The sequence below is a fragment of the Wolffia australiana genome, chromosome 8, assembly GCF_029677425.1.
Source record: "Wolffia australiana isolate 7733 chromosome 8, ASM2967742v1".
Lineage (NCBI taxonomy): Eukaryota > Viridiplantae > Streptophyta > Magnoliopsida > Alismatales > Araceae > Wolffia > Wolffia australiana.
In genome coordinates, this window is record NC_135842.1 from 1,324,731 (window position 1) to 1,340,725 (window position 15,995).

Consider the following 15,995-nt stretch of genomic DNA (forward strand, 5'->3'; position numbering starts at 1 on the left):
TTTACTAAATCGGTTACAGATACTATAGTGCAGGGATGCAGACAAGACTGTTTTTTCGTCCCAGGACGAAAAAATCATCCCGTCCACAAAGTTGGGCAAAAACCTGGAAGGAAATTTGTCCCGAGATGAACGGATGCGACTTTCATCCACTCAGACGAAAAAATCGTCCCGTCCAGAGGTCTTGGACGAAAAACCGTCCCGTCCACGTCCCTGGACTGATTCTGGACGTCAGACGGGACGATCTTTGTCCCGTCCGGTCCATAGTCCACGTCCCGGACGATCAGGAACTATAACAGATACCATTAGTAGCACCCTATACACAGTCTCTCTCTCTCTCTCTCTTTCTCTCTTTCTCTCTCTGAGTTTGCCGACCTCGTGAGTGGTGTCCAGCCGTGGACCACATATTTCAATGCGCTGGACCGACATTCGCGTTTATCTCTTAATGGACCAAATCAACGCATTTCCCGGATTTGAAAATACCCGTCGTTTGAATGGACGGTCGAGATCTTCCCATCTGCTGAAACTCCGCCTAATAGACCCGATCGACGGATTTGACGCGTTCGAACGGACGGCGGAGATCTCCTAATCCGGCCAGAAAAATTCAATTTAACGGGCCAGAAAAAACGGCCCCGAAAGCCACGTGGCAGAGCGCCAGTGGCCAGATTGTTGACGCAAGTGGGCCCAGTGGGAAGGCGGTGAACGGTGCTGAGCTGTTGACCGTTCGTCGGATCGGGCGGCCACGGTACAACGGAACTTTCCAGAAACTCCCCACTGCTATATATACCCCCCTCTTCTTCTGCTCCACCTCTATTCGGTAACCCTAGTTCTTCAGATCGGTCTGTGCGGCGGGTTCGAGATCCTCCGCCGTCGCCTCTCTGAGCTTCCTTCTTCGGCTTACCAGATCGAATGGCTGGAAAGGGAGAAGGTCCGGCGATCGGTATCGATCTCGGCACCACGTACTCTTGCGTCGGTGTTTGGCAGCACGATCGGGTCGAAATCATCGCCAATGACCAGGGTAACCGCACCACGCCTTCCTACGTCGCCTTCACCGACAGCGAGCGGCTCATCGGTGATGCCGCCAAGAACCAGGTCGCCATGAACCCGGTGAACACCGTCTTCGGTACGGTTTCTCCCCCTTTTTTAGCGTATCCTTGTTTTTAATCATTCCTTCTGCTTTATCTTTGCACAGTAGTAGGCTTTTTATTGATTTTAACAATTTTAATACACGTCGCCTTCACAGTAGTAGGTTTTTAATGATTTTCTTTTACCTTCTATGTTAGTTTTCATCTAAAAACGTGAATATATATTTTTACTTTCGTTTTTCCCTATCTAAACGACGTGTATTAATGTTGTCGAGTGATGTTCTGTTGTCCGGATGTCGCAGTCAACATCTGTTCTACATTTATTCTATTTTCATTTGCGCACACGATATTTCCAACGCGATGAACATATTTAGGGCATCCGTATGTCTCTATTCCGGCCAGTTAATCGATTTTGATGAGCTTAAAATGAACATCACTTTATCGTTTAGGAATAATCTGATGGAAAGTTATTTTAATTGCGACTTTGTATTCTGTCACGGTAGATGCCAAGCGTTTGATCGGGAGGAGAATCAACGACGCCTCCGTCCAGAGCGACATGAAGCTATGGCCGTTCAAGGTGACCTCGGGACCGGCAGAGAAGCCGATGATCACGGTCCAATACAAGGGCGAGGATAAGCAATTCGCGGCCGAGGAGATCTCCTCCATGGTCCTCATCAAGATGCGCGAGATCGCCGAAGCCTACCTCGGCATAACGATCAAGAACGCCGTCGTGACCGTCCCGGCCTACTTCAACGACTCGCAGCGACAAGCCACCAAGGACGCCGGCGTGATCGCGGGCCTGAACGTGATGCGCATCATCAACGAGCCGACCGCGGCCGCCATCGCCTACGGGCTCGACAAGAAGGCCACCAGCGTCGGCGAGAAGAACGTCCTCATCTTCGACCTAGGCGGCGGCACCTTCGACGTCTCCCTCCTCACCATCGAAGAGGGCATCTTCGAGGTCAAAGCCACGGCCGGCGATACCCACCTCGGCGGCGAGGACTTCGACAACCGCATGGTCAATCACTTCGTGCAGGAGTTCAAGCGCAAGCACAAGAAGGACATCAGCGGCAACCCGAGGGCTCTCCGCAGGCTGCGGACCTCCTGCGAGAGGGCGAAGCGGACGCTCTCCTCCACCGCGCAGACCACGATCGAGATCGACTCCCTCTTCGAAGGGGTCGACTTCTACACGACCATCACCCGGGCCAGGTTCGAGGAGCTGAACATGGATCTGTTCCGGAAATGCATGGAGCCGGTGGAGAAGTGTCTGAGGGATGCCAAGATGGACAAGAGCTCGGTCCACGACGTGGTGTTAGTCGGGGGCTCGACCCGTATCCCGAAGGTGCAGCAGCTCCTGCAGGACTTCTTCAACGGCAAGGAGCTCTGCAAGAGCATCAACCCGGACGAGGCGGTGGCTTACGGCGCGGCGGTCCAGGCCGCGATCCTCAGCGGTGAGGGCAACGAGAAGGTCCAGGACCTGCTCCTCCTCGACGTCACCCCGCTGTCCCTCGGCCTGGAGACCGCCGGCGGAGTCATGACCGTGCTCATCCCGCGCAACACCACCATCCCGACCAAGAAGGAGCAGGTCTTCTCCACCTACTCGGACAACCAGCCCGGGGTTCTCATCCAAGTCTACGAAGGCGAGCGGACGAGAACCCGCGACAATAACTTGCTGGGCAAGTTTGAATTGTCGGGGATCCCCCCCGCCCCCCGCGGCGTCCCCCAGATCACCGTCTGCTTCGACATCGACGCCAACGGCATCCTCAACGTCTCCGCCGAGGACAAAACCACCGGGCAGAAGAACAAGATCACCATCACCAACGACAAGGGGCGGCTCTCCAAGGACGAGATCGAGAAGATGGTGCAGGAGGCCGAGAAGTACAAGTCCGAGGACGAGGAGCATAAGAAGAAGGTCGAGGCCAAGAACGCGCTCGAGAACTACGCGTACAACATGAGGAATACCGTCCGGGACGAGAAGATCTCGTCCAAGCTGGACGCGGCGGATAAGAAGAAGATCGATGACGCGATTGACCAGGCGATTCATTGGCTGGACGGGAATCAGTTGGCGGAAGCGGACGAGTTCGAGGACAAGATGAAGGAGCTGGAGAGTATTTGCAACCCGATTATCGCGAAGATGTACCAGGGCGCGGGGGGGCCGGATATGGGCGGGGGTGCGGCCGACATGGACGACGACGGCCCGTCGGCGCCCCGCGGCGGCGCCGGCGCCGGGCCCAAGATCGAGGAAGTCGACTAAGCTCTTCTTTCCATTTCCCGTTACTACCCGACTCTTTTTTTTTATTTTTTTTTCTCGGTTTTATGTGGACTTTTTTTTTCTCCTCATTATTTAGCTTTTTTCCCTGCCGCCGCTTGGAGGAAGATAAAAAATTTTTGTCGAACGAGTTGGTATTTATAAACACCTATATTTTGAAATTTTTGATTTCATGCAAGGAACTCGATTGTGTACGCCTCTCCCTAGTTCAAAATTTAATATGAAATATAATTATTATTTGAAATAGATCAATTTAATGCTGAAGATTTTGCCATGAAGGACGGGGACGGGTCGATTTTTTATCCGGGGAGAATTTTCGGGACGAAAATTCGTCCCTATGACAATTTGCATCAAGGTCCCTGTATTTTTGCAAACTGATGCTACTCAGAATTAATTGTACATATGTCCATTTGCATTCTATCTCCTCTATATTCCTCTTAAAAACTTAAAGAGATCTATATTAATATATTAAAAGTATAAAATAGGTCTTTTTTGTCTGGGAAGAATTTCGGGCCAAAAATTCACCCTGGGAGGATGGACGACACGAAAAACTGTCCCGGTATGATTGGACGGGACGGTTTTTTATCGTTGGACGAAAAACTGTCCCATCCTTCGTCCCTGAAATTACTCTGGACGTAGGACAGGACAAAATTAGTCCCATCCCGTCCGGAACTATAGCCATAAGATCCATATGAGGAGAAAATCATATTTCAGGAATCTTGGGCAACCGGGACACGTGGAAAAAAAACCACGTGTCTTCCAAGGATTGGACGTAATCCCCTCTCTCTCTCTCTAAAAACCAAACGGTTGCCTCATTTTTTTTGGCGCTCTTCTTTCGTGCTCTCTCTCGCCCATTTCATTTTCCTATATTCTCTCTCTCTTCCCGGCGATCCTCCGGCGATTCTCCGGCTTCCGGAAAGCCTCGTAGAATCGTCAATTGCTCATGAATAGTAAATATTCTCTTCATTTTTCTTAATCTGCAACAACTTTCGTATGAAGGAGCCCAACCCGATCAGGCCAGAAGAACCACGTTGTTGGTGTCGATCAAGTAAGGAGCCGATCATTTGCCACAGCAGAGGTTTCTGATGCAACCCAATATCGAGGAAGAAAACGTGCGGAACAGATTTGGGAGGAAAACAAACTTGGACCAATATTGGCGTTCCGCAACCGGAGCGGAACGAAGAAGGGAATGGGCACACCAGCGATCAACGGGAATAAATTTAGGGTCAATTTAGATCAACAGCAGTTGGTTCTGATGCCCCATTAAGGCCGACAATAGATGGAGAAGATTCAGTGTAAGCTCTCATCTATTACGACCTCTGGTGACGATCTAGATCAGGGGAATCACAACGGCATTGATCGGAGTCTCCGTTGAAGAAATGAAAAAATAAAACTCCCAAAAACGCTTTGGCGCAGGGCTTCTTCTAGTTTTTGATCAACTTCTCTTCGATGCCAAATAAACTTAGAACTAAGAGCAAGAGAATTCCAGAAGTACGTTGACGGGATTCCTCTCAACCGCGATACAATTTCAGCGATAATTTCAAGTTCACAGTCGATGCTGTCTCTCCAAATCACACGGCCATTCTTCTTGAACTCAAGCAGGACTTCAATTCCTGATTCTTCTTCTACCGTATCTTCCTCTTCTTCTTATTCTACCGGTCCGTCATCGCGTAGCCTAGTAGCCATGTCTCGGCGTTGATGGTCGGGGCGGCAGCGTGGGGCAGCGTGGGTGCCTTACGGCAGGGCGCGCGCGGAGAGGCCGTGAGGATGCTGCACGGCGCCAAATGACCAGGCGCGCGCGCAGCTGGGTCGCGCAGATGGGCACGAGAGATGGCCGTGCGGGCGCCGGACACCAGGATGTGCGCGAGGGAGCCGCGCGGATGCCGGTCGGCAGGGCGCGCGCGCGAGAGGGCCGCGCGGCTGGGTGAGGGTGGGCGCCGGGCGCGCACAGATGTGGGATGGGTTGCAGCTGCACGTACGGCTGGCGCGTACGAGCGGAGGCCAGTGTCGGCGGCAGCGGCGACTGGTGGCGGGGCTTTCCGGAAGCCGGAGAATCGCCGGAGGATCGCCGGGAAGAGAGAGAGAATATAGGAAAATGAAATGGGCGAGAGAGCGCGAAAGAAGAACGCCAAAAAAAATAAGGCAACCGGTTGGTTTTGAGAGAGAGAGAGAGAGAGAGGGGATTACGTCCAATCCTTGGAAGACACGTGGTTTTTTTTTTCCACGTGTCCCGGTTGCCCAAGATTCCTTTGGGGCAACCGGTTGCCCCTGTAGCTGGGTCCTTTCAGGAAAGGAAAACTTTGTTTGCAATGTCATTATATGTTTATGGTCGTGTAACTGATGAGCCTAGGACTATTGTTTTTCTCATGATTATTTGAATAAACCAAATAGAGGAAAAATGAAGAAGAAAACTGACTAAGATTAGATATGTGGTGGGAAAGCTTGCTCTATAGATTACTATTATTTCTTTGATTAGATCCCAAAGGCCCTTTCATAACATGACTCTCTGTCTCATAAACACCGTACTTTCTCTCAGGAGCAATGTTGATTGTTCATTCCTTGATTAATTGGTGTCACTAAAAGTACATAGCATGGACGCGGATTGGATGGTGATTTTGTCCGTGGACGAAAAAATTGTCCTACCCCAGAATTCAGATGAATGAGGAGACATAGAGCTCCAGATGGCCGACGCAAGTGCTGTCTATGTGGCCAATTCTGAGTGGCCTACCGCTGACGCACGGTCGGCCGTACACACATTGTTTCGCCCCAGACGTTGGTGGAGACATGGACGAAAATACTTGTAACGGGACGAACTCTGGACAAGAAGATTCTGACGAACCTCTAAAAATTGGGATGTATGACTATAGTTCCGGATCGGGGATGTGGACGACGGACGGGACGAAGATCGTCCCGTCCGAAGTCCGGATATTTCAACTTCGTCCAAACCGTCCCGTCATCTGCGTCCTCACTTTGCCAGTTTAGTCCCATCTGGAGAAAAAATTTCCCATCCGGGGATTAGTGCATTGACGAAAAAAAATCATGTTAAATTTTTTTAATATACCTCTATAAATTTTTTTAGGGAAATATGGAGGAGAGAGAAAGTGAAGGGACATATGTACTACTACTTTTGGGCTGCGTCAGTTTGACTGCGCTATAAAACGCAGGAAATATGATTTAAAATGTCAAGGTATAGATAAAGTGATGCCATGTGGCAAGATCTCACCCGTCGGAAGCGAAACCGATTGATTTTCGTCCATCCCTTACCGTCCATCGCCCTAGACCTCCGGACGGGACGGTTTTTCGTAAAGGAAAAGCATCCCATCCGTTTGTCCTGGGACAAATTTCCGTCCCGATTTTCTTCCAATCTCGCGGACGGGACGATCTTTTCGTCCCGTCCGCGTCTCTGCATCGATACGGAGGACTGGACTACCTTCGTCCCGTCCGTCTTTAGTCCCCACCCTGGACTATGTGCACCATAACTAAAAGTGGAAAATGGATTATAATGATCCATTAGAGTGAAGTTTTAATATATAATTCGTTCTTATAATTAAACCATCCGATTTTTGAAAACAAAATAAGATCAACGAATTGGCCTCGGCCAAGAACGCTCTCGAGAAGTACGCCAAGAACATGAGGAACTACGCCTATAAGAGGTGTGTGGGGGAAGAGTGAGAGAAGAAGGATGGAGAGTGGGGAGGGCTTTGATCGGGAGAGGCATGTGTTCTTCATGGAGATGATGTACGAGTTGTTGCCTTCCGAGTATGAGTCGGAGGAGATCAATCGGATCACGCTCGCCTACTTCGTCGTTAGTGGACTTGATATCCTTGGCTCGTTGGATCGGGTACGCTTTGATTTTATTTTATTGTTTTTAATCTCTTGTTTTTGTTGTCCGCTTAGCTCTTCGCTGTGTTCCTCGCGACGATCTGCCGCGGAGGTATTCAGAGTTGTAATTTCAGAGAAGACGAAATCAGAGCTATTCAACTTGTTCTGAGTTCGTCTTTTCAGCGTATTTTTCTCTTCATTGTTTTCTTGGCGGCAATATTCTCGAGAGAGAATCAGATCTGTAATTTCACCGAGACAAATAGCTTCTCACGTCTTCTCATTATGTGTAGCTTTTATTTGTGTGCGAAAAATCTGTCGCGTCTGTTTCTTTAGCTTGAATTTTGGTTTATTTTGAATCTAGGTCAGCAAGGATCAAGTTGCTCGTTGGGTCTTGTCCTTCTACTCACGCCCTGACGTTCTTGAGCCTGGTATTTGCTCATTCTCCGACGCGATTCTTTTTCCATTTTCTTTCGATTTTGAATGTTCAATTTTTGTCAATCCATCGTTCTTTAACAGGTACATTTTATGGCTTCCATGGTTCCAGAACATCCCAACATCCCGCAAATAAGGCGGTAAATATGGCCCTGGCTTGAATGTAGAAGTCAATTTCAATGGTTCTGAGGAAAAACTCAATCATTGACTTCTAAATTCCTTTAGTTGTTTTTCGCAGGTTTCAAAGTATAATGCTGGTCACTTAGCTAGTACTTATTGTGCTCTGGCTATACTGAAGACCATCGGCTATGATTTCTCCAATTTTGATTCCAATGCAATTTCAGCGTCGATGCAGTATCTTCAACAACCTAATGGGAGGTATAGGATCTATCAATGATTATTCGTAAAAAAATTTTCTTCTGACATTGATGAAGCATGGTTATTCGTAGGAATCTGTATTTTCCCATTTGTGCACCTGGGTTACAACCGCAAAATAACTCATAACCCATGCTTGATAAATGTGGATCGAAGAAAAAGAGTATCTTTATGTACTATTACTTTTCTTATTTTTATGTTTTCCAATTGTTTTTAGTTCACTAAAAGCTTCCGCCGATCAAATTTGGAACTTGTCCGTTCGCTCGAGTTTGATCTTATTCATTACTGCTTTTATTCGTATAATTTCTCGTCTGTCAGACTTATCTCGAGTTGTCTATCTCGTCGACCATTATCTTTCGGTTCGCTCTCTTTTCTGTGCTTTAAAAGGCGTAATTGATGAAACTTTACCCTCTATCTTTGAAGTTTTAATTATTTCTCCAATTTCTTACAGTTTCATTCCCATTCACTGTGGAGCAGAGAGCGACCTCCGTTTTGTTTACTGTGCTGGTGAGCCCTTTTATTTCCAAGCGTGATAAGGTTTATTCTTTACTCTGGGTTCTCAGACTATAATGAGTTTGTCATCTACGTAGGATGATGATGTGGAAGAATCATCATCGTCCTCGTCCGTGGCCAGAAAGATGAGGACCAAATCATCGTCATTGTCATCCTTGCCACGGATAAATGATTAGGATGATGATGTCAAATCATCGCCCCCGACATCTAAAAGAGTAAATGTAGGAAAATGGAAAGAGAACAATGACGATTTATCGCCGTCATCTGCAACAATTCACATACTTTGGATGGCAACAAACTCGTCAACTTCATTGTCATCTTGGTGAAAGCGAATGACGAGTCATCATCATCCTCTTGTCGTCATTCAGAATGACAATGAACTCTATTTAACTCTCTCTTTTTCAGCTGCCATTTGCTCAATAATTAATGATTGGCGCGGAATGGACAAGGAGAAAGCCAAAAATTATATAATCTCGTGTCAGGTTTACACACTCACTTCATCTCGACGTGATTATATCCCTTTTGACTCTTTTTTCGGGACAATATCCTTAACTGGCACCTATTTATTTCAGTCATATGATGGAGGCTTCGGACTGGTGCCTGGTTCAGAATCTCATGGTAAAAAGCACACCCTGAAAATTTTGACGCCCTATATTTTCAAATGATGTCTAGAAATTTGCATCATTAATTTAATTTTTTAAAAAGTACCGTCATTGATTCTCGCTACTTAATTTTTAACTGTATTATTAGTATTTTTTTGTGAGTGGGAATTGTTGCATCTCTTGCAGCATGCGCTTAACCTCTACAGCTGCTAAGTGTAACAGGCGGAGCAACATACTGTGCTGTTGCGGCACTCCGGTTGATGGGTTATATCGAAGAAGGCCGTGCCACCAAATTCACAGAATCATCTATGATTGACGTGGCATTACTCTTGGAATGGGCTTTGCAGGTAGGGCATAAACCACCTCCTTATGCACGCGTCAAAAGTTATAAAGTTAATTTAGAACTTTACAGAATGTAAAAGCCAATTAATTTATAACTTTAGCCTAATTTCTTTCAGAGGCAAGCAAGTGATGGGGGGTTCCAAGGTAGGTCCAACAAGGCCAGCGACACATGCTATGCTTTCTGGTAGTCACCAAAATTTTATTAACCTTTTTTTGCGGAAAAAATAAAATGAAATTGTTCATCATATATTCTGCTTATTTTTTTTCTGGGTATTTTAGGGTTTTAGGGGTGCTGAGGATCCTCGGAGCTCATCAGTTCATTGACCGAGAGTCCCTTCGATCTTTCCTACTCTCCTGCCAGTCAAAAGTAGGACTTCATCATATTTCTCATTTTCGGATTATCTGAAAATGTGTGTTTTATTTAACTTATTTTTATCAGTGGGGAGGATTCTCCAAGTTCCCCGAGCTCCAGATGCCGGACTTGTACCACTCTTATTATGGGCTTGCTGCCTTTGGCTTGGTCGGAGAGCTTGGGTTGACGCCGCTCCAGGTTGAACTCGGAGTCACCATGAACCCTGGTACCTAGTTTAATCTCTGGCTATTATTTTTAATAATTAACTCTGAGGTAATTAACTCTCATTTCTGCATACGTTATTTTTTCATTAGGATGTATTTTTTATATTAAAGATTAGTATTAATGGCAGACTAACGGATGGTTATAAGTAGTTGATGGCTTGGTGTTGATTCTTGATGGGCTGTCTTGATCTATCAGTAATACTGTTCGATCTGATCAGAATTTGATTTAATCGATAGACCCATCTGGTAGTTAGATCTTTTTCGGGTAGATCGATTGACTTGGTCACGAAATAGGGAATTAACTGTAGTAGATCATACTTTTGGTTTACTCATGAATTAATCTCTTGAACTAATTGCCTAGGTGGCTAGGTTTATGGATGAATTACAAACAACATGTGCAAATTTTGATTCATTAAAGGGTTTTTACCTTTCTGTTTTATACTTATCCATATAGGGAATTCAAAATTTCCTCCAGAAAACTGTTAGGGCTGTAAGGTTGATACCCAAGAGGTATTCTGGAAGGAGGATATTTATTGTGAAAATAAGGACTTGTGGTACATTTTTATTATGTACTTGATTTCAAAAAGTGTGAAAGTTTTGACAACTAAAAGAAATTGGGAGATTTTATGCTGGAGACGTTGCCATATATGGAGCTCTACGATGAGAGAATTTAACTAGTAGGAGAAATTGGATATTTGCATATGGAAATAGTACAACTTTTGTTCCAACATCATCATATGTTTATTATTAAGTTATGAATTTGATGAACCTGGGGTGATTTTTTTTATCGTAATTATGACTAGAACATATAGAGGACACATGAAAACAAGAGTTATTAGGGTTAAATATATGGTAAGAAAGTATATTCTCCATATTATTATCTCATTGATTTGATCCCCAAGGCCCTTGGAAACATGTCTCACTGACTCATTAATACCATAATTTTCATAGTTGCATTACTGATTTTTCATTCATTAATTAGGAGTTGTCATAGCACTAAAAGTATGATAATGGAATTGATTAATCCTTCATAGTTAATATTTTCTAATCAATATACTTTGTACGTATAATTAAACCATCCTAATAATTATGAAATTTATAAGTTGTGCCTAGTCAATGACCCTGCATCACTTTTCCCTGCCCTCTCCCAGTTTGGGTGGAAATATACATAGATAGAGGGAATGCACTTAATATGACATGTTCTCTCAAATCTTAGCAGCTTACTAAGTGATGAACTCGAATTTAGGGTGATAATTCAACATCAATAATTTTGTTAATCGATAAATTTTATTTAAAATGTTGACTCTAAATATGATTCGCTATTAGTGAGCATGGGTTATCTCTGAAGGTAACTTATATTTGGAAATCAATGCTTATCAAATGGTAATAAGGGGATTTGGAGAGATAATGAAATACACCATGGTGAGAAGAGAAGTTCATAATGATAGACATATGTATGAAATATTGTTATTACTTATAATACCAATATATATAAACATGTGTGTTTGTTTGGTAGATATTAAGGCCAAAGCAAGAAAGTATAGAAAAACCTGTGTACTCTTAATTTTAATCTGTGGTGCCTTAAATATGTTAGAATATAAAATGTACCAAGCTCCTCAAATATGTTAAATGCACTTGGTGAAAGTTTCTGATGCTGAAAGATGTTCAGTGTAAAATGGCTCTCTTTAGATGTATCTACAGATTTTAATGACTTCAATCACTCTCTTTCACTTTCTTTATCCTCTCTCTCTATTATCTCATAATCTATGATTTTAATTTTTTACCGTAATCATTGAAACTCTAGTTATGTAAAAATATGACATTACCACAATTCAAATCACAACGCCATCTTTCTCTCTTTTATCCATCTATATCCTTTTATCTCTACAAAGAACCCTCTACCTATGTAAAAATTATTCTAATTTAGTTGCACAGATGAAAGAAAATGATTTCAAGATCTATCAAGTTATATTGGTGTTTGTCATTGATTGAGGTTGGAAGGTGAAAAAGAAGTGGTGGTGGTGGAGGGGGGGGGGGTTCTTTAGCTATTGTAAATTTCCTTTATCCAGGCAAAATATAAGGATCTATGTTGAATTTCCTTTATCCAGGAAAAATATAAGGATCTATGTTGAATTTTCTTGCACTTTGTAGTCTTCTTATTGTCATTCATCCATTCTCATCCATCCATCCAACTCCACCCATTCACAACCTCTATGTAAATCATCTATACATTGACCTGTCATCATCATCCAACATTTCCAAATTATATCAATAAATTATCATATATATATATATAGATCCTTACATATCATCATCTCACTCCACATTTCTTATTTTGTAAAATTCATCTTCTCATCGCCTAATTACTATTTGAAAATGCATTATTTTCCATAATACTCTTTCCTTGTGGAGATGACCCTTTCTCATCACTAATTAGTTAAACTATTTTACGCGTCAACATTTATACATTTTTATTGATTTACTCAAGCATAAACTACAAGGATTACCCTAAATTTGAACTCATGAGGACCTCACGTACTACATCTATATGAGAATCATATATGATTATGAGTGTTTATGGTATTTGGGAACATAACACAACCATGGTAATGTACTTGATTCCTTTGATGAGGAACTCTAACAAATATTCTATGTTCCATAATAAGCAGGTTTTATTTGAAGAGTGGTTCAATACATTATATGTTCTTTGTTAATGAGCCTACATATTCCTAGTTTTGGTTTATTGATGAGAGATATGAGGTGTTTCTAAGTGAAAGGGTTGTCAAATATGAATTGAAATCATGGAACATACTAGCTCAATTGATGCACCCTGATTGGGTGTTATAGATGTGACTCTTTGGTGGGGTATCTAACAAAAGTAGACATGGTCGTTCTGTTCTGTTCATTTAAAACGAACAAAAAATTCACACAAACGAACCACACAAGGGTCTGTTCAGTGTGCTGTTCTTTTTATGTGCGAAAATTAGAACAGATGTTCGAATAATTCGCACAAATTCGCACAAACGAACAAATTCGCACAAAACAAACTAAATTCGCACGTAGAGTCAGAAATTGCATAAAATGATTGGAAAATAAACAAAATTGCACAAATTACCAAAAATGTTATGAATCTAGCAAAGTATATCATGCTAAAAATATTATAATTTATTATATATTATAATTATTCACAACACACCATGTTCAATAGAAATTCTATCATTACATATCTAACATTCATTGATTCTAGTGATAATGGCATTTATAGTTTAATGGTACCTGATATGTCTGGGGTTTATGTCATTGTTGTAACTTAGATTTTAAAAAAAATTTGGGTTATTTTAATGAATTCATTTGGTAATTTATTTAGAAGAGGGGATTATACTGAATTCTTTTTGGTAATTCATTTGAATTCATTTGGTGACTTAACTAAATTCATTCGATATTTAAAGTAAAGGAATTAATGGATTTAAAATATTTTTTAGAATTAATTTCATTAAAATGACTTATATGAAAATTTGTGCAGTTAGATATTTTTATAGAATTTAGATAGAGGGTGAAATGAATTGATTTCAATAATAATATATTTAGGTACTTGTTCATAATTTTTGAAAATTTTAATCTCTATCTTTTCAATTACTCTACTTTTTAACAGTTTGCCGCTGACAGATTTACGATAAAGATATGTTCAAAAACAAATATATAAGTCCACTTAATCAGAAATCACCAAATATAATCTTGCCAATGCATCCCCTATCCTGAATTCCTGATGACACGCTTGGAAACTGTGTTTCTTTGTTGTATCATGAGAAGGTAAAAGAGTCTTCTTTCTTGCTTGTTCTTGCATAGAGAGAGAGATACCCTTCATGAATTGATCTACACTTCAAAAGCTACCTCATCCACGGGCCCTCAAAGCCAGATCTCTCCGGATGTGCCCTTCCCTGTTGACTCCACAGTAAGAACATGAAGATGGGGTCAACGCATGAGCAGGGCCCAACACTAACCAGAGTATGACCGCCGGAGAGTGCCACGATGTCCTTGTCCGACAGCCCCATCTGGTAAAATATATCCCACAAATGCAAAACCCCTGCCCATAATTGAAGTTTAATGTCTAATTTATTTCAATGATATCATTGTTTGCCAATATCAATCATCGAAGTTTGGAAGGAGAACCATTCTTAGCATCGGGGAGGCGTCCTTCCCTAGGGCAGATCGATGAATCCTGTAAGAAAAAATAGAAGAAGAGCATGAGGATAGAATCCAGCTGTCACCTAGATAGCTGGCCAGTTGAAGGACAAAAGTGTTTCTCACCCTTCTGCGAAGAACAAAGTCAATAGTCGGGCCTCCAGTAATCTCGATAGCAACAACTCCAGCAAGCTAATGTAGCCATTGACTTAATGATGAAGATAGATAATCAGTTCAAATCGAATAAAAAGTTTGTATGCGTTAATGAATAAATCTTCCAAGAGCGACATTTACAATGGGAAAGCTGAGGCGAATTCATTGAAGTCATCAGCTGATAAAGGTCAGCATATGTAATCTTCTGATGTTTGACCTTCACCGTCTTTGGTGGCAGAAAGAGAAATGCATTTCAGAGATAGAACAATTCAATATCTGGATGACAAACCCAAACTATTTGCGACAAAATAATCCCTGTCAAATGATTTTCGAAATCCATTGAAGAAAACTTGCTTTGGATAGAGGAGGGGGAATATGATGGATCGCCCGCAGAAAATTACTAAACAATAAAGTTTATGAATGAATGTTAGCTTACCGCATATATCTTAGGCTATCTTCAACCCAGCGTTCGCACCATGCATGAATTCCTCGTGCCGAGTGGACCCATTTGGACCACCGGTCTTTGTGGTCACATCATAAGTACCGGAATGCCACATTATGTGAGATTAGTGCTCTCAACCATATCAACACCGTGCTACTGAAAGAAGCATTACGAAAAAATGGAAGATATATACGAGGGTCACGGCTCACGTAAATTCCAAAAAGATATGGAGGATTAGTTTTCCGCAGAAATACTAGAGTCTCGCATTTAGACCGCGGGATTCTTCCATCCTTGTCGCCAGCATTGTGTGGTGTTAAATTCATCATATTTTTGGGTTTTTAATGCTTACAAACATTAATTTCTAATGCAGGTTATCATGATTTCTGGTCAAAAGAAAATTTTCCTTAAGTTTCAAGTTAAATAAGACTTTTAATAAATAATTAGTTAATTTTATACATTTTAAACATTTTTAAAATGAATTTTAAAAGAAATTAAATGTCGAATTGATCTATCTCTATAAACAAACACAAAAGAAAAAAATAAAACAAAATTTAGAAATTAATCAAATCATTTTAGGCATTAATAAACATTTTTTTAGAATTTATTTGAACTATTTTTAGGTTAAAAACCTTTTTTTAAATAAAACTGGCCCTTATTGGGCCAGTTTAATTGTAATTGGATGTTTAGTGCGCACGGACACACACAGAGGAGAGCGCAAACCAATCAGAAGGTCGCGCTCAGCTTTCGATGCGTGACACGCACGCACGTGCATCATGCGTGTGGCGCATCACATGCGGCACGGTGTGCACCGCACACGCCGCGACGTGTGCCAATCCCAATTGACTTAACTCGATTCGGTGCGGGGTGTCGTGTACCAATCGAAAGAGAGAGATCTAAACGTAAGCGTCTTCTCTCTTCTGTGCATCTCACACGCACGACCCATTGTGCACAGGACAAATGGAGCTTCACATCACCACGTGGCCGAATCCAAAGCATTCGTGCACCCTACATACAAAGAAATTAACACGAGAAAAATAACAGAATTGGAAGAACATGTTCTTCCGATTCCACGGCGATAAAAGGGGGAAACTAAAAACTCAGCGCCATTCTTGATTTTGAAAGTTCAAGGAGAGACACCTAGCTCCCTTGAAGACTCAAGATTCAGCCAAGAAGAACTCGGAGTTCGATTGGAGGAAGAAGTTTGC

At 42.5% G+C, this 15,995-nt stretch overlaps 2 protein-coding genes and 1 pseudogene across 4 annotated transcripts; 2 read left to right on the plus strand and 1 right to left on the minus strand.

The window, feature by feature from the left end:
- The first annotated feature begins 812 nt into the window (after positions 1–812).
- LOC144706624 (heat shock 70 kDa protein 1) lies at positions 813–3,512 on the plus strand. Its single transcript, XM_078579620.1, has 2 exons — positions 813–1,120; positions 1,586–3,512. Exons 1-2 carry the CDS (start codon positions 907–909, stop codon positions 3,334–3,336), a joined length of 1,965 nt encoding a protein of 654 aa, XP_078435746.1. The 5' UTR covers positions 813–906; the 3' UTR covers positions 3,337–3,512.
- Positions 3,513–6,948: 3,436 nt separating this feature from the next.
- PGGT-I (Prenyltransferase family protein) lies at positions 6,949–10,185 on the plus strand. Of its 3 annotated transcripts, none has more exons than XM_078580149.1 (11): positions 6,949–7,192; positions 7,535–7,601; positions 7,690–7,745; positions 7,844–7,983; positions 8,432–8,487; positions 8,899–8,975; positions 9,066–9,111; positions 9,318–9,442; positions 9,539–9,621; positions 9,717–9,804; positions 9,877–10,185. In XM_078580149.1, exons 1-11 carry the CDS (start codon positions 7,034–7,036, stop codon positions 10,021–10,023), a joined length of 1,044 nt encoding a protein of 347 aa, XP_078436275.1. In that variant the 5' UTR covers positions 6,949–7,033; the 3' UTR covers positions 10,024–10,185. The 3 variants fall into 3 exon arrangements, with proteins under 3 accessions (XP_078436275.1, XP_078436276.1, XP_078436277.1); XM_078580150.1 differs by having other exon boundaries at positions 6,952–7,192; positions 9,554–9,621; XM_078580151.1 differs by having other exon boundaries at positions 6,960–7,192; positions 7,831–7,983.
- Positions 10,186–13,900: 3,715 nt separating this feature from the next.
- Positions 13,901–14,905, minus strand: LOC144706545 (putative L-ascorbate peroxidase 4, peroxisomal; annotated as a pseudogene).
- Positions 14,906–15,995: the final 1,090 nt, after the last annotated feature.